General features: G+C 37.0%; 1 protein-coding gene across 7 annotated transcripts in view; it reads left to right on the forward strand.

The window, feature by feature from the left end:
* The window catches only part of BDP1 (BDP1 general transcription factor IIIB subunit), an 87,813-nt gene that overhangs the window by 56,544 nt on the left and 6,849 nt on the right, over positions 1–24,420 (forward strand). For 4 of the 7 annotated variants that reach the window (XM_022595615.3, XM_089908956.1, XM_022595632.3 and 1 more), the window contains 11 exons: positions 3,942–3,978; positions 4,464–4,556; positions 5,867–6,089; positions 6,445–6,596; positions 12,155–12,305; positions 12,514–12,694; positions 14,838–14,892; positions 15,283–15,460; positions 16,208–16,412; positions 21,136–21,175; positions 22,642–22,906. In XM_022595615.3, coding sequence (XP_022451323.2) covers positions 3,942–3,978; positions 4,464–4,556; positions 5,867–6,089; positions 6,445–6,596; positions 12,155–12,305; positions 12,514–12,694; positions 14,838–14,892; positions 15,283–15,460; positions 16,208–16,412; positions 21,136–21,175; positions 22,642–22,906 — 1,580 coding nt within the window. Of the gene's footprint in view, positions 1–3,941; positions 3,979–4,463; positions 4,557–5,866; positions 6,090–6,444; positions 6,597–12,154; positions 12,306–12,513; positions 12,695–14,837; positions 14,893–15,282; positions 15,461–16,207; positions 16,413–21,135; positions 21,176–22,641; positions 22,907–24,420 lie in introns of those variants that run through there. The other 3 variants (XM_022595623.3, XM_022595640.3, XM_089908958.1) reach the window with 3 other exon arrangements.

A 24,420-nucleotide genomic window follows, 5' to 3' on the forward strand; every position in this document is an offset into this window, starting at 1 on the left:
CTGGTTTCTTTCACTTAGTCTAGTGTTTTCAAGGTTCATTCATGTTGTAGCATGTATCAGTACTTCATTCCTCTTTGTGGTCAAATCATATTCCATATGAATATGCTACATTTCCTTTATTCATTCATCTGTTCATGGACATATAGGTTGTTTCCATCTTTTGGCCATTATAAGTAATGCTGCTATAAACAGTTGTGTACAAGTTTCTGTATGGACATATGTTTTCATTTCTCTTGGGTACCTTTCTAGGAGTATAATTGCTGTGTCATGTGGTAACTTTGTTTAATCCTTTGAGGAACTAGCAAACTGCTTTCCAAAGCTGCTGCACCATTTTATATTCCCACCAGCAGTGTATGAGGGTTCCAATTTCTTCACATCCTGACAATATTTATTTGGTTTTTTGGATCTAACCATCCTAGTAGGTGTGAAATGTTACCTCATTATGGTTTTGATTTGCATTCCCTATTGATTAATGATGTTGAGCATCTTTTCACATGCTTTTATTGGCCATTTTTGTGTCTTCTTTGGAGAAACATCTATTTTGAGTCTTTGCCCATTAAAAAATTTTTTTGGTCTATTTGTCTTTTTTTAATTGAGTTAGAATTTTTTTATATTCTGGATACAAGCTCCTAATCGTATATGTGATTTTCAGATATTTTCTCACATTCTGTGGGTTCTCTTTTCATTTTCTTGATGGTTTCCTTTAGAGCAGGGGTCCCCAACCCCTGGGCCGTGGACTGGTACAGGTCTGCGGACTGGTACAGGTCCACGGCCTGTTAGGAACCGGGCCGCACAGCAGGAGGTGAGCGAGTGAAGCTTCACCTGCCGCTCCCCATCTCTCCCCATCACTTTCATTACCACCTGAACCATCCGCCCTCCTCCCCCATCCATGGAAAAATTGTCTTCCACGAAACCGGTCCCTGGTGCCATAAAGGTTGCGGACCACTGCTTTAGAGTACTTGGACTTCAGTTATCTATTTTTTTCTTTTGTTGCTCATGCTTTTGTTGTCATACCTAAGAATCCTTTCCCAAAGCCAAGGTCCTGAAGATTTACTCCTGTTTTACATTTAAGTCTTTAATCCATTTTGAGTTAATTTTTTTTTTTTTTGGCCACGCCACACAGCTTGCGGGATCTTAGTTCTCCGACCAGGGATTGAACCCGGGCCCCCAGCAGTGGAAGCACCAAGCGCCAACTGTTGGACTGCCAGGGAATTCTCCCCATTTTGAGTTAATTTTTTATATGGTGTGAGATTAGAGTCCCACTTCATTCTTTTGCATATGACTATCTAGTTGTTGCACCATTTCTTTGAAAAAACTGTTCTTTCCCTATTGAATTGTCTTTTATTTTTGTCAAAAATTCGTTGGCTGCAGATATGTAGACTCTCAATTCTTTTCCATTGATTTATTTGTCTGTCTTTATGCTGGTGAGGCTCTATTGATTTGTTGCTTTGTAATAAGTTTTGGAATTAATAAGTGTAAGTCATCCTATTTTATTCTGTTTTTAGGATTGTTTTGGCTATCATGGGTCCCTTGCAATTTCATATGAATTTTGAAATCAACTTGTCAGTTTCTACAAAGACATCAGCTGAGATTCTGGTTGGGATTGCATTGAATCTGTAGATTAGTTGGGGGAGCAGGTGTTGCCGTCTTAACAATGTTTGAGTCTTTCAGTCAATGAACATGGGATATTTTCCCATTTACTTAGCTTTTCTTTGATTTCTTTCAACAGTGTTTTGTAGTTTTCAGAGTATGAGCTTTGCATTTCCTTAACTTCATTTTCAAGTATATTGTTGTTTTTGATGCTATTTTGAATGGAATTGTTTCCTTAATTTCATTTTTGGTTTGTTTATTGCAAGTTTATAGGAATACATTTGATTTTTGTATATTGGCCTTGTGTCCTGCAACTTTGCTGGACTCATTTATTAGTTCTAATAGTTTAGTGGATTCCTTAGGATTTTCTACATATAAGATCATGGCATATGTGAATAGAGATAGTTTTACTTCTGTCTTTCTGTATTACTTTTGTAGGGCTGCTGTAACAAAGTACCACGAACTGGGTGGCTTAAAACCACAGAAATTTATTCTGTCATAGTTCTAGAGGCTAGAATTCCAAAATCAAGATGCCCCTGGTGATGGGTGCTTCTGGTGGCTCTGAGGTAGAAATCATCTTGGGCCTTTCTCTTACCTTCTGGCACTTGCTGGCATTCCTTGTCATTCGTTGGCTTGTGGCAACACAAGTCCAACCTTTGCCTCCATTGCCACATGGTGTTGTCCCTGTATGCGTGTCTGTGTTTCTTTTCTTATAAGGACACCAGTCTTATTGGAGTAAGGCTAACTCTAATCCACTATAACCTCATCTTCACTTGATGACACCTAGGAAGACCCTATTTCCAAATAAGGTCACCTTCACAGTACTGGGGGTTAAGACTTCAACATATCTTTCTGAAAGACATAATTCAGTTTATAACACATTCCAGTCTGGATGTCTTTTATTTCTTTTCTTGCCTAATTACCCTGTCTAGAACTCCAGTACAATGTTGAATAAAAGTAGGGGAAAGCATCCAGTCTTTCATCATTAAGTTTGATGTTAGATGTGGTTTTTTTCATAGATGCCCTTTTTCAAATTGAAAAAGTTCCATTCTGTTCCTAGTTTGTGTGAGTGTTTTATCATGAAAGAGTGTTGGAATTTGTCATATGCTTTTTCTGCATCTCTTGAGATGATCATGTAATTGTCTTTTATTGTATTGATATGATGTATTACATTGATTGAATTTTGGATGTTAAACCAAAAGTTGCATCCCTGGGATAAATTCTACTTAGTCATGGCATATAATTTTTTTTTTGGATATTTATTTATTTTCTTTATTTTTTGGCTGTGTCAGGTCTTCGTTGTGGCACATGGGCTCCAAGGTGCGTGGGCTCCATAGTTTGTGGCACGGGGACTCTCTTGTTGAGGCACGTAAGCCCAGTAGTTGTGGCACGCGGTCTTAGTTGCCCTGCGAAATGTGGGATCTTAGTTCCCTGGCCAGGGATCGAACCCCCGTCCCCTGCATTGGAAGGTGGATTCTTTACCACTGGACCACCAGGGAAGTCCCCATGGCATATAATTTTTATATGTTGTTGGATTCAGTTTGCTAGTATTTTATTGAGGATTCTTTTGTCCATATTCATAATAGATACTGGCCTATTATCTCTGATGAATCTGACACCAGGTTCTTGTGGTATTAGGAGCTGAAAGCCCTCCAAATGGGGCCTTCAGGGAGAAGGGACCCTGTTTTCTTGGCCGCAGCAGTCTGAGGTGGAGTCTACCTCACTGAGCTGGAAGGAGGGAGAGAGCAGTCTTAGCTCAAATACCACAGACTTTCACCTTTGTTACTGAATTTTCAACAATTTTATCGAATATATGTGCATCTTACGCCCTTAGGACCATTTCCAGAGGCTTTAAATGGTGGTTCTTTAATAAATTTTACCAGTTTCATTGGGGAGAGGGTCAGCAGAGCTCCTCATGCTGTCATGCTGGACATAGATCCTATAACTTCTTAATTTATTAAAATTCATTTAATTTTTAAGCCACCTAGTAGTGTAAAAAACTTGTGATATTGTTCAGACCTTGGTTTCCATTGAGTCAAAACTAGCAGCAGATGTGACTAAAGTTGAAGGATTATGAAATTGAAGAAGTAAGAAAGGCAGATGCTTGTTGCATATGCTCACAATTAAAATTTGCATATAATACAAGCAAAAGGTAAAAGAAGGAGCAAGAGATGAAAATATTTGGCTTTTAAATGATTTCTGTTCTTGTTTATGAAATTCTATGAGTAATTATAAATTTCCACTCCACTGTAACCAAAAGCATAGAAAGACCTGTAAAATGTAGTGCTTTGAGATATGGAACATGTGTTTGGGAAAATACCTAAGCTATTACTTTTCTTTTCCTCTTTTAGGAAATGACCACAGGTGAACATTCCCAAGCTGAAACAGGTAACTGTTAATAAGGAAACAGCTAAAAATACTTGGTTAACACCAACGAACAGAGTGATTTAATAGTGGTGGTAATTAGTAAATGAGTCAGTTTGCTGGAGAATTGAATGAAAAGATCCAGCAGTTTGAATATGTTATCTCCAGGAGAAATTTGGGTTCTTGGAATGCTACTTTAGAGAGTGATTACATGTTTGATAAAGAAGTATTTATTTTCTCTGATTTGCACAGATGTCTTTCCTTTGAAGGTATTAAGTTATTTAACAAGAAGGAGGCATTTTCAGTGAGTAAAAGTCAGCAGTTGATGCTCTATTTATAGTATATAAGCTGAATGAAACACTACCCTAGTAAGGGGTTAGTGGTATGGAGGGTTTTGAAACTTGTTACTAGAGGATAAACACCTAAATTAAAATTCTTTTCTAAGCAACCAAACATAAATTTCCCGATTCATTTTTCTATTTTAATGTTGATCTGGTTTTTTTCACAAGGTACCAATGATGGAAGCACTGAAGCTGCCATAACTTTACTTACAATGGGAGGTCTGGTGTTGCAGTCAGAGATCAGTACAGAACAGAGTGATGGTAAGAGTAAAAGATAAGTCCTACCAAAAAAAGAAACCTTTAAAATCCAACTTTTAAGAAATATACCCATATTTGAATATTAAGTGAATATCTGCCTTTTACGTTTGAAGTTGGTATCACTGTGTTATTTTTCCAGAAAAGGTAATATGTATGCATTGATCGATCCTACTTACTACTTACTTAGCCCTCTAATGGCCTCCATTTCCATATAGTGCACTGGGTTTATTAAGGATAATTTGTATTTGTAGAATAGTTAATCTAGTGAATCCTCTGCCTCTATCATCATAAACATCATTGGTTAACTGAACTCCTTGACCACTGATCTCTTCACACATGTTTCTTTAGTGAAGGAGCCACTGCTTTAGATAGTCTTCACAATTACATGACAGTCAAATACAGTATGAAGGGGCAATATTAGTTACTGAGATAATTTAGTTTAGACTATTCTGTTAGTTTGGACTGAGCCAAAAAATATGTCAACCCAGACTCTTAGTATTTTATTTTCGGCTTATGGCCTTTACTATCAAAGTACCTTCTACTTTACATTAAATGGATAATCATGTTACTTATAATCCTGTTAATCATTTTAACTGCTGATGAGTGACCTGCCATTTGTTTTAAGTGTCAGATTTCTTGGCCCATAACTATATATTTATCAGGAAAGTCTCTGATTTGTGTTCCCTATAGGGCTCCTTTTTCAATGGCAGAGTATCGCATTGTAGCCTGTCACAAATATCTAGAATGTAAAATACAGGTTTTAAAAAATTATAAATGAAGATAATCCTATCTGGAAATTCATCTGAGGTTATATAGTTACTGAAAGTAACAAAAAGATTTATTTTTAATTATAATAACAGAAAAGTTTCAGTCTATAAGAATTATTAAACTTAGCACATGTCAAATCTCTGGCATGAAATATGAGGTCATAAATTTAAACTTGGAGCCAAAAAGAGCAGACTTTAAAAATAACATAGATAGTTTCTCAAATGTGTTTTACCCATTTTATCATTCTGCTAGTCCTCTCCTAATGAACTGAATAAATCTTTAACACATTGTTTACTCAAAAAAAAAAAATTAGGGAATTCCCTGGCGGTCCAGTGGTTAAGACTCCCCGCTTCCACTGAAGAGGGCACGGGTTCAATCCCTGGTTGGGGAACTAAAATCCTGCATGCCACGTGGTGTGGCCAGAAAAAAAAAATAAAATAAAATAAAAATAACATAGAATTTTACCGTTGCTGCATGTTGAAGGATTTATTTGGACATCTGTTTGTATTTGGTCAATTTTAATTTTCTGTTTTTTTCTGCAATAGGAGTATGTGTACTTCCTGATGTTCATTCAAACGATAAAAGCCATATTCCTTTTTGCCCAGATAATACAAATCTCAAAATTGTTCATGAATGTCAGGAACCTTCTTCACCTATCCGTAGTGCATCTCCATCAGTAGAAGAAAACAAGATTATATTGGATGAACAAAGTATTAAAGAAGAAATTGGTTTAATGGAAGAAGTAAAGGAAAACTCTATATCGTCCAGGTTTATTTTGCTTTATTAAACTATTATTGTTTTTTGAGTTTTACAAAATAAATTAGTGTTCAATTAATAAATATATATAAACCAACCATCAATTTGGCCAATAGCTTTGAGTAACAAATAAATGTAAGGTGGGCAGTGCTAATTTTTCACCCTTTAAAGTAAGGTTTAGCAGATTTTGATTTTAGTTTAATGGTTTGCATATTAAAATTACCACAATGGGTGTTTTAAGCATTATTGAAACAGTTTTATGTAAATATAGTCCCAGTTTTACAGACATGGTCCAGATTCTTACACAGAATCCTGAGAGAATTCTTACACAGTTGATTAATTTCTCTTTCTTCCCATCTCTTTCTAGGACAACTTCAGAAGTGACCAATAATTTGAGAATGAGAAGTAGATTTGCCAAGCCTAAGCCAAATCTTAAGAAAATTTTAGGGACCAGCAGGTTTGGTGCTCATCGGGAAGTTCCCAGTTTGTTTGTAACTAAAGAAGTGGAAATTCAAAGAGGTAAACTTTATTGTTCCCCTGAAAGTTACAAAATTACTTTGACCCAAGAAATTTCATTAGCATTTCAAATGGAATATTCAGTTGTTACAATTATTTTAACTATTAAAAAGTTAAAACATACAGAAAGTAGAATGAGCTATAAAATAAATACCCATAAACCCACCAACTAGTTTCACTAATTATTACCCTTTCACTATATTTACTTGATCAAACTTTCTCTTCATATATATTTTTTTCTGTGTGTGTGTATACATGAATACTCAAGCAAACATCTCTTAGGCATACATTGCATATGGCAAAAAATAAGACAGTACCCAAAAGTCAAAAATTTTAAAACCTCCCTCTTGGTTCCCAGCCCCTAATCCCATTTCCAGTATCAGTTTTTATTGTAGACTTCTAAAAATGTTTTATACACATATGCATCTAAATAAGGGTGTGTGTATATACACACAAGCACCCATATATATACATACACACATACATATATATGTATACACATGTATATTCCTTTCAGCAAGAACAAAAATATATGTATACTATTCAGCACTTTTTAAAAATAACAATTTTATTGAGATAATTCACATACCACAGAATTCACCCATTTAAAGTGTACAAGTCAGGATTTCCCTGGTGGTCCGGTGGTTAGGACTCCGCGCTTCCACTGCAGGGGCACGGGTTCGATCCCTGGTCAGGGAACTAAGATCCCATAAACTGTACTGAGTGGCCATAAAAAAAGGAAAAAAAAAAGTGTACAATTCAATGGTTAGTATATTCAACTTTTGAGTATTATAAATAATGCTGCTAAGAACAGTCATTTATAAGTTTTTGTTTGGACATATATTTTTATTTCTCTTGAGTTTATACCTACAAGTAGAATTGTTGGGTCATGTGGTAATTCTGTGTTGAGGAACTGCCAAACTGTTACAAAAGTGGCTGCACCATTTTATATTTTCACCAACATTCGGTGAGGGTTTCAGTTTCTCTGCGTCCTCCCAGACACTTGTTATTATTTGTCTTTTTGAGTATAGCTATCCTAGTGGGTGTGAACTGCTATCTCATTGTGTGTGTGTGTGTGTGTGTGTGTGTGTGTGTGTGTTTTAATTGGGGTATAATTGCTTTACAATGTTGTGTTAGTTTTTGTTGTACAACGAAGTGAATCAGCTATATGTATACATATATCCCCTCCCTCTTGGACCTCCCTCCCACCCACCCACCCCCATCCCACCCATCTAGGTCACCACAGAGCACCGAGCTGAGCTCCCTGCACTATATAGCAGGTTCCCACTAGCTATCTGTTTTACACATGGTAGTGTATATATGTCAGTCCCAATCTCCCAATTCATCCTACCCCCCCTTGCCCCCCCGCCCATGTCCACACATCCGTCCATTCTCTACATCTGCGTCTCTGTTCCTGCCCTGCAAATAGGTTCATCAGTACCATTTTTCTAGATTCTATGTATATGCATTAAAATATACAATATTTTTCTCTTTCTGACTTACTTCACTCTGTATGACAGATTCTAGGCCCACCCACATCTCTACAAATGACCCAATTTCGTTCCTTTTTATGGCTGAGTAATATTCCACTGTATATATGTACCACATCTTCTTTATCCATGCATCTGTTCATGGGCATTTATGTTGCTTCCATGTCCTGTCTATTGTAAGTAGTGCTGCAATGAACATTGGGGTGCATGTGTCTTTTTGGATTATGGTTTTCTCAGGGTATATGTCCAGTAGTGGGATTGTTGGGTTGTACTGTAGTTCTATTTTTAGTTTTTTAGGGAACCTCCATACTGTTCTTCATAGTGGCTGTATCAATTTACATTCCCACCAACAGAGCAAGAGAGTTCCCTTTTCTCCACACCCTCTCCAGCATTTACTGTTTGTAGATTTTTTGATAATGGCCATTCTGACCGGTGTGAGGTGATACCCCATTGTAGTTTTGATCTGCATTTCTCTAATAATTAGTGATGTTGAGCGTCTTTTTATGTGCCTCTTGGCCATCTGTATGTCTTCTTTGGAGAAATGCCTATTTAGGTCTTCCACCCATTTTTTTTTTTTGTGGTATGCGGGCCTCTCACTGTTGTGGCCTCTCCCGTTGCGGAGCACAGGCCACGAACCCGTGTCCCCTGCATCGGCAGGCGGACTCTCAACCACTGCGCCACCAGGGAAGCCCCTGCCCATTTTTTGATTGGGTTGTTTGTTTTTTTTGATACTGAGCTTCATGAGCTGTTAGTATATTTTGGAGATTAATCCCTTGTCAGTTGCTTCGTTTGCAAATATTTTCTCCCTTTCAGAGGGTTGTCTTTCTGTCTCGTTTATGGTTTCCTTTGCTGTGCAAAAGCCTTTAAGTTTAATTAGGTTCCATTTGTTTATTTTTGTTTTTATAGTCATTACTCTAGGAGGTGGGTCAAAAAAGATCTTGCTGTGATTTATGTCAAAGAGTGTTCTTCCTGTGTTTTCCTCTAAGAGTTTTATAGTGTCTGGTTTTACACTTAGGACTTTAATCCATTTTGAGTTTATTTTTGTGTATGGTGTTAGGGAGTATTCTAATTTCATTCTTTTACATGTAGCTGTCCAGTTTTCCCAGCACCACTTATTGAAGAGACTGTCTTTTCTCCATTGTATAGTCTCGCCTACTTTGTCATAGATTAGGTAACCATAGGTGTGTTGGTTCATCTCTGGGCTTTCTATCCTGTACCATTGATCTATATTTCTGTTTTTGTGCCAGTACCATACTGTCTTGATTATTGTAGCTTTGTAGTATAGTTGGAAGTCAGGGAGCCTGTTTCTTCCAGCTCCGTTTTTCTTTTTCAAGATTGCTTTGGCTATTCGGGGTCTTTTGTGTTTCCATATAAATTGTAAAATGTTTTGTTCTAATTCTCTGAAAAATGCCATTGGTAATTTTATAGGGATTGCATTGAATCTGTAGATTGCTTTGGGTAGTATAGTTATTTTGACAATATTTATTCTTCCAATCCAAGAACATGGTATATCTCTCTGTTTGTGTCATTTTTGATTTCTTTCATCAGTGTCTTAATAGTTTTCTGAGTACAGGTCTTTACCTCCTTAGGTAGACTTATTCCTAGGTATTTTATTCTTTTTGTTGCAGTGGTAAATGGGATTGTTTCCTTAATTTCTCTTTCTGATCTTTTGTTGTTAGTGTATAGGAATGCAAGAGATTTCTGTGCATTAATTTTGTATCCTGCAGCTTTACCACATTCATTGATTAGCTCTAGTAGTTTTCTGGTGGCATCTTTAGGATTCTCTATGTATAGTATCATGTCATCTGCAAACAGTGACTGTTTTACTTACTCTTTTCCAATTTGGATTCCTTCTCTTTCTTTTTCTTCTCTGATTGCCGTGGCTAGGACTTCCAAAACTATGTTGAATAGTAGTGGCGAGAGTGGACATCCTTGTCTTTTTCCTGATCTTAGAGGAAATGCTTTCAGTTTTTCACCATTGAGAATGATGTTTGCTGTGGGTTTGTTGTATATGGCCTTTATTATGTTGAGGTAGGTTCCATCTATGCCCACTTTGTGGAGAGTTTTTATCATAAATGGGTGTTGAATTTTGTCAAAAGCTTTTTCTGTATCTCATGAGATGATCATATGGTTTTTATTCTTTAATTTGTTAATATGGTGTATCACATTGATTTATTTGCATATATTGAAGAATCCTTGCATCCCTGTGATAAATCCCACCTGATCATGGTGGATGATCCTTTTAATGTGTTGTTGGATTCTGTCTGCTAGTATTTTGTTGAGGATTTTTGCGTCTATGTTCATCAGTGATATTGGCCTGTAATTTTCTTTTTTTGTGATATCTTTGTCTGGTTTTGGTATCAGGGTGATGGTGGCTTTGTAGAATGAGTTTGGGAGTGTTCCTTCCTCTGCAATTTTTTGGAAGAGTTTGAGAAGGATGGGTGTTAGCTCTTCTCCAAATGTTTGATAGAATTTGCCTGTGAAGCTATGTGGTCCTGGACTTTTGTTTGTTGGAAGATTTTTAATTGAAGTTTCAATTTCATTACTTGTGATTGGTCTATTTATATTTTCTGTTTCTTCCTGGTTCAGTCTTGGAAGGTTGTACCTTTCTAAGAATTTGTCCATTTCTTCCAAGTTGTCCATTTTATTGGCACATAGTTGTTTGTAGTAGTCTCTTATGATCCTTTGTATTTCTGCGGTGTCTCGTGGTTTTGATTTGCATTTCCCTGTTCACCAATGATGTTGAGTATCTTTTTATGTGCTTATTTGCATATCTTCTTTAGAGAAATGTCTCTCAAGATCTATGCTCATTTTATTTTATTTTTTAAGATTTTTTTTTTTTGATGTGGATCATTTTTAAAGTCTTTATTGAGGGCTTTCCTGGTGGCGCAGTGGTTGAGAGTCCGCCTGCCGATGCAGGGAACGGGGGTTCGTGCCCCGGTCTGGGAAGATCCCACATGCCGCGCAGCGGCTGGGCCCGTGAGCCGTGGCCGCTGAGCCTGTGTGTCCGGAGCCTGTACTCCGCAACAGGAGAGGCCACAACAGTGAGAGGCCTGCGTACTGCAAAAAAAAAAAAAAAAAAAAAAGTCTTTATTGAATTTGTTACAGTATTGCTTCTGTTTTGGTTTTTTTTTTTTTTTTTTGGCTGTGAGGCATGTGGGATCTTAGCTCCCCGACCAGGGATCAAACCCACACTCCCTATGTTAGAAGGCAGAGTCTTAACCACTGAACCGCAAGGGAAGTCCCTATGCTCATTTTAGAATTGAGTTATTTGTCTTTTTATTATTGAGTGCTTTATATGTTAGTGCTGTTTTTAAAGATTAATATATTGAAAAAAAAATCTTTCCGTATGATTGCATAGTGCTCTTACTTCATTTTTTCAATAGCCTCACTATATTTTCCGTGTCCCCTCCCTGCCAAGGTCCCAAGGGTACTAGTGGGAGCAGGAAAAGCAGTGTAAGTGGTAGGCTGCCTAGATTATATTCAACCCCATATGTAGAAGATCTGGATGGTTAGCATCATCTTTTCCCTGTTTGGGGGTTCTTGATCCCTGGGATTTTCTTTTAGCCAACAATTCCTGTGGTTCAATTAGTTAATTCATTACTTTGGCTTGATCGGTACCCGGAAGGTCTCTCAGTGTGCAGACCCCAGTTACTTCTTTTATACAGACGTCATTTTCTTCCGCTTTTTGACATTATTCATTACAGAACAGCTCCCTCCCCAACACTTCCCCCAAGGTGGAACCAGCCAGGCCTCATGTGTACCCACCTCTAAACCTCTTCTGTATATGGGTTTCTGATTATACTGCTATTACAGTGAAGTAGAGATACAATAGCTGTGGCTGCCAGGAGTGAAATATGTGCAGTGCAGACTCGTTAATTATCTCATTTATGTTAAAAAGTGTAATTGACCCAGACCACCTTTTTGCCATGTGAATAAGCTTGCTTTTTGGATTAAGGGAAGTTTGGAAGAGCCACTATGTAGTGATCTTTGAAAACAGAATATGTTTCTAATATGGAGATTTTGACTTTACTATTTTGGGCTATATTTTAAATGTATTTTTTATTTAAGAAACTGAGAAAAATGCTTCTAAAGGGAGAGAATTAGAAGATAAAAACCTTGAATCAGTTACAACAGCAGAGAGTAAGGAGCAGAGCAAATTGGCATCTGTACACGGTATTGAAGAAACCAGTATTTCACAAGAAGCACGCCTAACTGGAAGGTAAAAGAGGAAAGATATTCTGGGATTTGATTTATATTCTTTGTCAACTATAGGCATAAGCAGTAGCTGTAAGAATTTGTTCGGTTGCATTAAATCTATCTTAAAAGTTTGAAAACCATTAAATTAGATGAACTTTGACATACCTAGCTTTAAACATAGTTCTGTGGTTGTCTCCTTGATTTCAGATACATACTAATCTGTCTTTCAGAGATGAAGATGAAGAAGGGAGGTCTGCAGAGGTTCAGCTGTCTTCAGTTGCTCCTGTTGTTTCATCTGAGTCAACGCCCCACACACTTGGTTTGGGTATGGGTCCTGGTGAGAGTTCTGTCGAAGAGCCCCTGGAAAAGGACTCTAACGGAGACAGTGTGCTTATACTTCATGTGCCAGAGGTAAAAGAATGTAAAATATAACGGGGTGGCCAGCTGTTTATTCCTTATTTAAAACGTTACGTTCTAATTTACACACAATAAACTTTATCCTTCTTAGTGTTCAGTTCTACAGATTTTCATAAACATTTATAATCATATAACCAATACATGAACAATTCCATCACTCCCCAACTTTTCCAGGGTCCTTTTTAGTTACTGCTTCTCTCCACCCCCCACCCCTGACAACCATTTTTCTTTCCCTATAATTTTGCCTTTGCAAGAATGTATTGAATATGTTTTTATTCTCTGGAACATAGAGATAAAATAACCAATACCTAGCTTTGTTGTAAAAGCTTTGAAAAAGGAAGTGTTTTGTACAGAGAGAACTCTTGCTTCTTAGCCCCTGGATCTGAGAAGTTCATTCTCAGAGCAAGTGTTTATTGAGATGTTGCATGTGCAATACTATGTGAGATACTTGGAACACAACCTTGTGAGGAACAGGTGAGTAAATGAATGGTTAAACTCAGTCTGATAGGTGTTATGAAAGAGAGTTGTGTGAGACTCAGTTGGAGTGGCCGTCAACCCAGACCAGCGAAACTAATCTGGTGGGGGCAGTGGGCGGAGCCCAGGCATTAGCTTTTTTTTTTTTTTTTTTTTAAAGTTCCCCAGCTTATTCTAATGTGCACCCAGCACTGAGCAAATCCTTGATCTGTAAGAACAAGTATGAATTAGCCAGTTACAGGGAGAGGAACATGTACAAAGAACAAGTGTGAAACAGTATGACATGCTCAGGGACTGTATAAGTAGCTATGAGTGGAATATAAATGAAGAAAGTGCTTAGAGATGAAGTTAGGTAGCCTGGGGACAGATCATAAAATGAATTTTTATGGCTTGCTAAGGAGTTTGGGTTACATCCAAAGTTATGGGATTTTCCCCTACCACCCAACTTTTTAATTTTTACTTTTTATTTTGAAATAATTTCAAATTTAGAGAAAAGTTGCAAGAATCTTACATAGAAATCTGTTAACATTTTGCCTCATTTGCGTGCATACCTAGCTCTAAACGTTATTTTCTCTCTGTGTTGCTCTCCATCTTGGTAGGTACTTTAAAACAACTAAGCCATCAGAAAGTAAGTTGTAGACATGAGTCTTCACCCACAAATACTCCAGCTTGTATCTAAGACCAAGGATGTTCTCTTACAGAAAAATGACAATACCATTACCACACTCAGTATTACCATACTACCTAGCATTGATTTAATAATAATGTGTAATATACAGTTGCAACCAAACCTCTTACAGTGCATTTAGCTGTCATTTCTTCTTACTTTTTTAACCTAGAGTAGTCCTCTTGCCCTTTTTCCTCTTTTCTGTACTTGACATTTTAGAAGAGTCCAAGTTAGTCTATAATCTGGATTTCTTTTACTGCTTCCTCCTTATTAGATTCAGGTTAAACATTTTTTTTGCAAGAGTACTACATAGGTGATGTTTTGCTCTTCTTTTGCATCATATCAGGGGACACATATGTTGGTTTGTCCCATTATTGGTGTTGCTGACTGATCACTTGGGTAGAATGGTACCTACCAGTTTTCTCCATTATAATTGCATCTTTTCCACTTAGTAAGTAATTTAGTATGCATTGATGATTCTTGCCTGAGTCAATTACTGACATTGTTGGTTGCAAAGTGAAAGTTTTAAGATCTTAAGTAGTAGAGAATTACAATTGGAATTGCATTTTAGAGAAAACAATGTTTACAGTTTTGTGGAAAACAGATTGGAGGGAGCCATGCTGGGGGCAAGGAGACCAGTTTGCTTCCATACACATGTCACCTACTAATGGTACAGTGGCTGCTGTGATGGGGATAGAGAGAAGGTTGAAGTGTTTGGATCTCCCTTTTCTGTTACTTCAAAAATCATTTCATAGCCTACACGTATTTAACAATTTAGTCATAATTCCCTTGTGTATATATATGTGTTTATTTAAAGGAATCAAAATTTTATTGGTACAACTAAAAGTTTCAAAACACTTGAAAAATTCTGTATATAGGTTAGATAAGTTGTTGACTTTTGAAACAATAACTGTTCACAGTATCACATTGTCAGGAAAACTTTTTAAAACTGAGATTTGGTCAACCTCACTCTTTCATTTTAATTTTTTATGGCAGTGTAGTATTCCAGAAGTCCAACAAGAGAATATAAACAATCCTCAAGACCTAACAGGTATGATAATCTGCTTCAGTAGAGTCTTAGAACCTAATAGTATGTTTTTTATTGCCCATTTGACTATGGAAAAACAAAGCAGTTTTTGTTGGTCTATGTTGGCCTTAAATTAAAAAAAACAAAAAAACTTGAAGTATTTTGTATATAAGTTTTGTTATTCAGAATTATAAATCTTAAAAAAAAAGGAATTATAAATCTTCTCCATAGTGAATCATCTTTATCCTTTACGAAATTTTTATTTATTTGTTTCTTGAGGGGTATAATTTAGTTTTTTATTCTTCGGGATAAGTTGTCATGAGACTTTTTAGAAGTGAAATAAATTAATGATTTTCTGTCATTTCATGGTTCAGCTTTTCATTACTAACTTTTAAACTTTGATAATGAATCTAGTTGCTAATGTACATCAAGAAGGTGAGGATGAACAAGCATTCATTTTAACTCTGGTGGAAATCCCAACCAATGCAGTAGAAGAATTTGCTGATACCACTATGCAGTTAATGCCAAACCCTTTACTGCCAGCCCCCATATTGGTCAAATCAGTGAATACAGAAGAAAGGGGGGACATGAGGTAATGAATCAACTAAACTGTTTTTGCTACAGGGTAGGGGTGCTTTATGAATTGAATAGTATTGAATGAACAAGCCATTCACCAACATTATTTGTAATTGTCATGGAGATCTTATTTAGTAATTATGTGGTAAATTAGAGAAGAAATTACTGATTTTATATCTGATAAAGATGCCATTTAAATGTATAATATAATACTTTTGTATGAAACTTTGTTGGCATTTTAAGTATTTTGAAAGCTAAAAAAATTTAGCAATCTGAATCATAAAATAGCATCTGTTAAAGGTTACTTTGTATACATTTATATATTTTTTAAATTTTGAAATAAATATACATTCACAGAAAGTTGCAAAAATAGTACAAAGGATATATTTTAAAATATTTTTGATATTTAATTCTTTGCTGTAGAATTCTTAAGTTGTATTTTAATAGTCATTGGTTAAGATGCTTTATTGTCTATCAAGTAACATTAGAAATTGAAGCCTTTTATATTAGGAAGAGACATTTTAGACTAAAATTTAACTTTACTGACAAAGAAAACATTATTTTTATGCCTCAGATTTAATTCAATATTATGGAACTTAAGTTGTGAGTTTTTAAGTATGAATGGAGCTCAAAACTAACATTTTTGTGGCCATGGCCATGTATATATTAGTTACTTTGAAGTTTTTTGGCAGTTTTCATTGGAATAGCTCAGGCTTTAACCTCATAAAATAACTAATTTAATGTGTGTGTATTTTCTATGCAGTATCAGTTTTCCAGTAACTTCAGCTGGTCAGGATGACATGTGTTTACCTAATTCTGGAAGAGATGATTCCGAAAAGCCTCCTGCTAATTTGGATCTTGTATCTAGGAAGAGATTTCACTGTAGGCTTGACGAAAGTGACCATGTTCCTCCTGCCAAAAAAAGTTCACTCACTTTAAGAGATGATTGTCAAAAATATACCTCTGAGGTAAGATGGAATCATTAAGCAAGTAAGACGGCCATATTTTAACGGATCTATTTTTCTTTTTCCTTTAGACTCTTTATATAAAGATAGCTCTAGGGGCTTCCCTGGTGGCGTAGTGGTTGAGAGTCCGTCTGCCGATGCAGGGTACACGGGTTCGTGCCCTGGTCCGGGAAGATCCCACACGCCGCGGAGCGGCTGGGCCTGTGAGCCATGGCCGCTGAGCCTGCGCGTCTGGAGCCTGTGCTCCGCAACAGGAGAGGCCACAACAGTGAGAGGCCCGCGTACCGCAAAAAAAAAAAGATAGCTCTAATACTTTTTACCATAAATAATCCAGATAAAACCAGTTTTGGATTTTTACTTTCAACCAGTTCTAGGTGAAAATTGATGGATATTAATCAGAAAACCCATTCCCAGCTCAGTGTCATTGGCTAAAAATTAAGCTGAAAGCATCATACAGATGTGGATTTTGGCTGTACCACTTAACAGCTGTGGGATCTTAGGCAAGATTCTTCACTTCTCTGAATGAGTTCCCTGCTGTGTAAAATGGTAATAGTGATATCATCACTACCATTATCATAATGCTTAAAGTTTCCCGTTGCTCTTAGGAATAAAACCAGAACCTCTAAGCCACTGTTTTTGTTTGGCTGTTTTCTGTGTCTAATCTCATCTTGTGCTGGTCTCTGCCTCGCTAGCCATATTGACCATCTTTCAGTTTCTCAAATGCACCGTACTCCTCATGTCCCAGGCTTTTCTTTTGCTGTTTCTTCATTTATGAAACATTCCCTTGCAAAACACAGACTTCTTTAGCTCAGTCATCACTACCTCAGGGACACCTGACAATACAGTGCAGATTGTTACCAGCCACTGTGTTGTAAGTTTCTTAAGCACCCTCTTGTTTTTGTTTCTGGTAATCATCATAAGTTACTACACTATAGAACAACACTATGGAAAAATTAGAATCTCTATTCTCTAAGGGACAGTTGAAGACCAATAGTCCTTAGATGATAGTAGACAACAGAGGCGGTGTATTCTGCCATATCTGATCGGTTAAAAAGTGGTATCCTGGAATACTTTTTAATTTCTCTTATGAGTAAGGTTGAACATCTTTTCATATGCTTAAGAACCAGTTGTATTTCCTTTCCTTTGACGTGACTCTATACTCTTTACCCATTTTTCAGTTGGGTTTGTTGATCTTTGTTTTGTAGATTTGGAGGAACTCTCTGTTTTGTATGTCTGTGATATGAGTTGCAAATTTTTTTTTCTCATATTGTTGTCTTTTAATTCTACTCTTTGTGATTTTCTCATACAGACTTCTTTTGCTAAACTTTTTTTTTTTTTTTTTTTTTGCTAAACTTTTTAATGTGAAAGTTTTCAAACATTTAAAAAGGTAGACTGGCAAGTATAATGTATCCCTATGTATCAGTCATCCTGTTTCAACATTTTGTCAGCATTCCATGCAGACACTGTTTCATTTTATTTTAAAAGTATATTTAATGACATGGAAAAAAGATCAGAGTACATCACTATATGCAAAACTAGGTCACCAGTTTAAAATAGGCCATTTAAAAAATGATAGATATACATTGGTGTGACTGAATATATAAGAAAAGTATGTATAGTGCCTCTTCGGCCTGTTTGTGGCTTTTATTTTCTAAACTGTTTTCAGCATTTTAACGATAAAAAATTGCTTATAAATAGCCAAAGTTATAATTTTAAATTCTAGAATGTATATACACTGTACTCAGATAGACATGCAGATACTTTTTATTTTTCTGTAATCAGATATATCAGTCTTTTCGGGAATTCCCTGGCATTCCAGTGGTTAGGACTCGGGTGCTCTCACTGCTGGGACCTGGGTTCGATCCCTGGTGGGGAACTAAGATCTCGCAAGCCGTGCAGCATGGCCAAAAAAAAAAATTTTTTTTTATTAGCCTTGTTTTTTTAAATTAATTTATTTTTGGCTGCGTTGGGTCTTCATTGCTGCGCGCGGGCTTTTTCTAGTTGCAGTGAGCGGGGGCTACTCCTCCTTGTGGTGCACGGGCCTCTCATTGCGGTGGCCTCTCCTGCTGCGGAGCACGGGCTCTAGGCACACGGGCTTCAGCAGTTGTGGCACGTGGGCTCAGTAGTTGTGGCGCACGGGCTTAGTTGCTCCGCGGCATGTGGGATCTTCCTGGACCAGGGCTCAAACCCGTGTCCCCTGCATTGGCAGGCGGATTCTTAACCACTGCGCCACCAGGGAAGTCCCTATTAGTCTTTTTCTGTATAGCTTATGGAGTGTGTTATACATTGAAGGTTTACCTTGAATTTAATATAAATTCTTTTAATTAATATTATTGATTTGTATAGAATTTATTTTGGTTTTAAGAACAGTGGAACCAACTTAATTTTCACCAGATGCCTATTCGTTTGTCCCAGCACCATTTATTGAATAATTCATCTTTTGTCCGCTGATTTAAAATTCTACTTTTGGGGACTTCCCTGGCGGTCCAGTGGTTAAGGCTCAGAGCTTCCACCACAGGGGGCAAGGGTTCAATCCCTGGTCAGGGAACTAAGATCCTGCATGCTGCACGGTGTGGCCAAAAAATAAAATAAAGGTGTATTTTTAAAAAAATAAAATGAAATTCCACTTTTGTCAGATATTAAATTCCCATACATATTTGGGCATATTCCTGAACTTTCCTTTCTTCTTCATTGATTTACCTATTTGTTCTGGGGCCAGTATCACACTGTTTTAATTATTGTAGCTTTTAAGTGCTTTACTGTCTTAAAAAGGGATAGTCTGGGGGTTTCCCTGGTGGCGCAGTGGTTAAGAATCCACCTGCCAATGCAGGGGACACGGGTTCGAGCCCTGGTCCAGGAAGATCCCACATGCCGCGGAGCAACTGAGCCTGTGCACCACAACTACTGAGCCTGTGTTCTAGAGCCCGCAAGCCACAACTACTGAAGCCCTCGTGCCTAGAGCCCGTGCTCCGCAAGAAGAGTAGCCCCCACTCTCCACAAATAGAGAAAGCCCGTGCGCAGCAACGAAGACCCAACACATCCAGAAGTAAATTAATTTAAAAAAAAAAAAAGGGATAGTCTGTCCCTCTCCCCAACCCCCAATACAATTTTCTTCTTTTTCCAAGTTTTTCCTAGTCGCTTACGTTTTTTCTTTTTTCTTGGCTGTGTTGGGTCTTCGTTGCGCGCGGACTTTCTCTAGTTGCATCGAGCGGGGGCTACTCTTCATTGTGGTGCGCGGGCTTCTCATTGCAGTGGCTTCTCTTGTTGCGGAGCACGGGCTCTAGGCGCGCAGGCTTCAGTAACTGTGGCTTGCAGGCTCTAGAGCGCAGGCTCAGTAGTTGTGGCACATGGGCTTAGTTACTCAGCAGCATGTGGGATCTTCCTGGACCAGGGCTAGAACCTGTGTCCCCTGCATTGGCAGGCGGATTCTTAACCACTGTGCCACCAGGGAAGTCTGCTTATATGTTTTAAAGTTTATATTAATTTCAGAATTAGCTTATTCAGAGCTTAAGAAAAAAACCCTATTGGTACTTGTGTTAGGATCATACTAAGTTGACAGATGAACATAGAGAAAATTGACATCATAAATGTGATGTTGAATCTTCCTGTCTAGAAACACAGTGTGTCTTTCCAATTGTTTAAGACTTCTTTTGTGTCTGTCTCTCAGGGGTATTTTAAGTTTTTCTTCATATAAATCTGGTACATTTCTTATTGGATTATATCTAAGAATTTTATCTTTTTTGTTGCTATTATCATTGAGTTCTTTTTAATCTAGAGAGCTTTACTGAATTACCCTCATTGTGTGTAGTAATTTTTCAGTTGGTTCTCTTGAGTTTTCTTAGTAAACAGTTATATCATCTGCAAATATAATTTTAATTATTCTCTTCTACTTTTTACACCTTTAATTTCTTTCTTTTCTAATTATATTGGATAATATAACTTTAAAAAATCAGAAAATAGTCCTGATAGTGGACAACATTTTCTTATTCCTGACTTTAATGGGAATACTTCCAGTGTTTGTGAAGTGGGATGCTGCCTTTCGGATTGCAATAGTTGTATTTTACGGTGTTAAGAAAATGCCTGTCCAATTTTACAGGTTTTTTTTAAGAATGATATTATTGGACACTTTTCCTGCAAATAGATGATATTATTTTTCTCCTCAGATCTGTTGATTTTTATTAATATGTTTTATAATATTAAATCATCTTTGTATTCCTGAAACAACGTTTTTTTTGTTTTTTGGCTGTGCCTCCAAGCTTGTGGGATCTTAGTTCCCTGACCAGGGATTGAACCCGCGCCCTCAACAGTGAAAGCGTGGAGTCCTAACCACTGGACCGCCAGGGAATTCTCAAACAAACTCTATTTGATGTTTTAGTCTTTCGATGTGCTGCTAAATTATGCTTGTCATATTTCATTTGATATTTTTGCACTGATTTGAGACTGGTTAGTTGGTATCAATATGATGCTTGATTTATAAAAGGCATTTGGAAGCTTTCCCTCTTCTGCTATGCTGTGGAATAATTTAAATAATAGTTGCAGTGTCTTTTTCATAAATGTTTTGTAGAATTCCCATAAAACATGTCTGACCCTAGCTTTCTGGGAAATACAGGTTTTCTTTACTTAAAAAAGAAAGAAGGAAATAAGATTAAGAAAGAAAGAAGGAAATAAAATTAATTTTATTTGACAAATAGCTTTCTAATTCTTTTTGTAAATTTTCTTAAAACAGGTGTGTTCAAAGGAAGTAATAAATGTTTTGGAGAAAACAGGTGAGTAAAATAAATTTTAATGTGGTTGCATTTTGCTAAGTACCCCTGATTATTTTTGATATATCTTGTTTAAATTTGGGATTGAAGCAGAGTCTTGCTCATTTTTCTTTAAGAATCACGCCTTTATTATTAGAGGTTTTTCTTCCCTTCTGAGATCTTAGATTTGGCACTTTGGTGGCCATGAAAAGCTACTTTCATCCTGTATTTAATAGAAAATCATATGGCTCCAAGATTTCCTGTAAAAGCTCAACAACTACATTTAAGGAATTAGAAAGCTGGGTATTAAGGAGTTTTTATAGGTCCTTAGCTTTATCCTTTTTTGTTTTAAATTAATTTTTATTGGAGTGTAGTTGATTTACAATGTTGTGTTAGTTTCTGCTGTATGGCAAAGTGAATCAGTTATATATATGTATAACTGATACATATGTATATGTATAACTCCACTCTTTAAGATTTTTATTCCCATATAGGTCATTACAGAGTATTGAGTAGAGCTCCCTGTGCTATGCAGTAGGTTCTTATTAGTTATCTATTTTATATATAGTAGTGTGTATATGTCAATCCCAATCTCCCAATTTATCCCTCTCCCTAGCCCCCGCCCTTTCCCCCTTGGTAACCATAAGTTTGTTTTCTATATCTGTGACTCTATTTCTGTTTTGTAAATAGGTTCATTTGTACCATTTTTTTAGATTCCACATATAAACGATATCATGTGATATTTGTCTTTCTCTGTCTGACTTAATTTCACTCAGTATGACAATCTCTAGGTCCATCCATGTTGCTGCAAATGGCGTTTTTCGTTCTTTCTTATGGCTGAGTAATATTTCATTGTATATGTGTACCACATCTTCTTTATCCATTCCTCCGTTGATGGATATTGAGGTTGCTTCCGTGTCATGGCTACTGTAAATAGTGCTGCAATGAACATTGGGGTACATGTATCTTTTCGAATTATTGTTTTCTGCAGTTATGTGCCCAGGAGTGGTATTGCTGGATCATATGGTAGCTCTGTTTTTAGTTTTTTTAAGGAACCTCCATACTGTTCTCCATAGTGGCTGTGCCAATTTATATTCCCACCAACAGTGCAGGAGGGTTCCCTTTTCTCCACACCCTCTTCAGCATTTATTGACTGTAGATTTTGTGATGATAGCCATTCTGACCTTAGCTTTACCCTTAATTAGAAAGTGATCACTTTTTAATTTTGCTAGTTCAAGAAATATTTATGGAGAAAGCTTTTCTAAGTCAAAATATATTGATACGACTATTTTACATCTGAAGGTAGAAGCTGTTACCATAGCTTTTACCCATTATAATATTCCTAATAGTCCACTAATTTTTAATTTAGCTTACTCTTATTAGGGTAGGTTCATGATAGAATATCATGGGTTTTCTTCTTCAAATATTGCAATTTAATTGGACGTATTAATTTCCATATGTGTGCTTACCATTTATTTTCTTTTTTGAAGGAGAGTCTTACAAGGGACAAGGTATCTTCCCTACCTCAGGAAACACACATACAATTCCAGAACCTCAGAAAGAGCAACTTGAACCAACTTTTCAGAGTATCAGATCTAAACCTCTTGATAAAATAACAGATACACAAGAAAAGAATACATCTCAGTTACCTCAGGATGAGATAGGGGTGTCTGATAAGGAAAAAAGAACTTGTGCTGCTTCTAAGTCTGAACAAATGGATAGCATCACATCGTCTTCAAAAACCCCACTATCCAGGTATCATGAGAAAATCTTTAATAAATGTTTCTCTCTCTCCATTTTTCTCTCTCAGTATATAAATATAACCTATATGGAATAGGTGTAACATGTATAACGACTAAGTCCAGTACTAAGGATGGTGTTTTGTAATCATACCCCTCTGTCAGAAATGTAAAGGGAAGGGGTGTCACCAAAGGAAATACAGTAAGGTCAGACACTTTTGGAGGACATCGCATATGACTAGAGCTTCACTTTAAGTGCTGAAACTTTGATTTTAGATAGAAAATCTTTAGAATTTAGTATTGCACACTTTCTTTTCCAGATTGTTCATGGTTATTATTTTAATAATTATTTATTCTACCATACAGTAGCTGCCAGTGCAGATGTAGATGGTCTGAGACATAGGGCTAACATCAGAAGTAGCTCTGGAGGTTGTTTTATTGAAGTCCCAAATACTGTGTGCGTTTTTCTCTCTTGTGGCATACCAGAGAGGTAAACCCTGGCTTTCTCCCTATAACACTAAGTGTGGAATTTAAGCCCAAAGCCAGCCTCTCCCACATTATTTCCTCATACTCTAGAAGTGAGTCTTCTGGGTTATGGATAACTATTGGCTTGTTGGCAGCATTCAAATCATTAACGTGGAGTTGGTGAGTTGGAGAGGGAGGACATGTACTAGTCTCCACTAAAGGAAAGTGGGGGAAATGACATGTATAACTTGAAAAGGCATATTTAACGAACCTGTGTTTTTGTTATATAAACTACATCTTTTCTGGCGTAGAGATGTGCTGAAAATAGAATGAGGGTAGCATCATGGGGGTTTGGGTTAAAACAGTTGAGAAGCAGTATTCTAGAACAAGGGTCAGCAAATTTTGGGGGCAAAAGATCATGTAGTATATATTTTAGGCTTTGTGGGCCATATATCTCTGTTGCAACTACTCAGCTACTCAACAGATATGTAATCACATCTTTTTACATATATGGTTACATATTACATATGTGGTGTGTGTATATATAATATACCACATATGTAATATGTAACCATATATGTAAACAGATGAGCATGCTGTGTTCCAGTAAACTTATTTATAGAATCAGGTGGTGGACTTCACTTGGCCTGTGGATCATAGCTTGCTGAGCCCTGCTCTAGAGCCCTTCTACTCAAAGTGTGGTCCTGGCACCAGCAGCAGGGACATCATTTGAGAACTCAGTAGAAATACAGGACTTAGGCCCCACTTCCCCACCAACTCAGTCAGAATCTTCATTTTGACAAGATCCCCACGTGATTTGTATGCCTTTCAGGCTTGAGAAGTACTGCTGTAGAGTAAGCTTTGACCTTTGTCACAAATATACGTCATGGCAGAGTGATATCAGTACTTAGTGTATCAGTATTTAGTAGGTGTGCCACTCCTGTGGTATCATACCTGCCATTTTAGCATTCATGGAAAGAAGTTGGCATTAAGAATGTGTCTTCCTGGGACTTCCCTGGTGGCCCAGTGGTAAAGACTGTGTGCTTCCAATGCAGGGGGCATGGG

Source organism: Delphinapterus leucas, chromosome 3, assembly GCF_059928025.1.
Source record: "Delphinapterus leucas isolate spDelLeu-1000000601 "Yukka" chromosome 3, BTC_Dleu_Yukka2, whole genome shotgun sequence".
Lineage (NCBI taxonomy): Eukaryota > Metazoa > Chordata > Mammalia > Artiodactyla > Monodontidae > Delphinapterus > Delphinapterus leucas.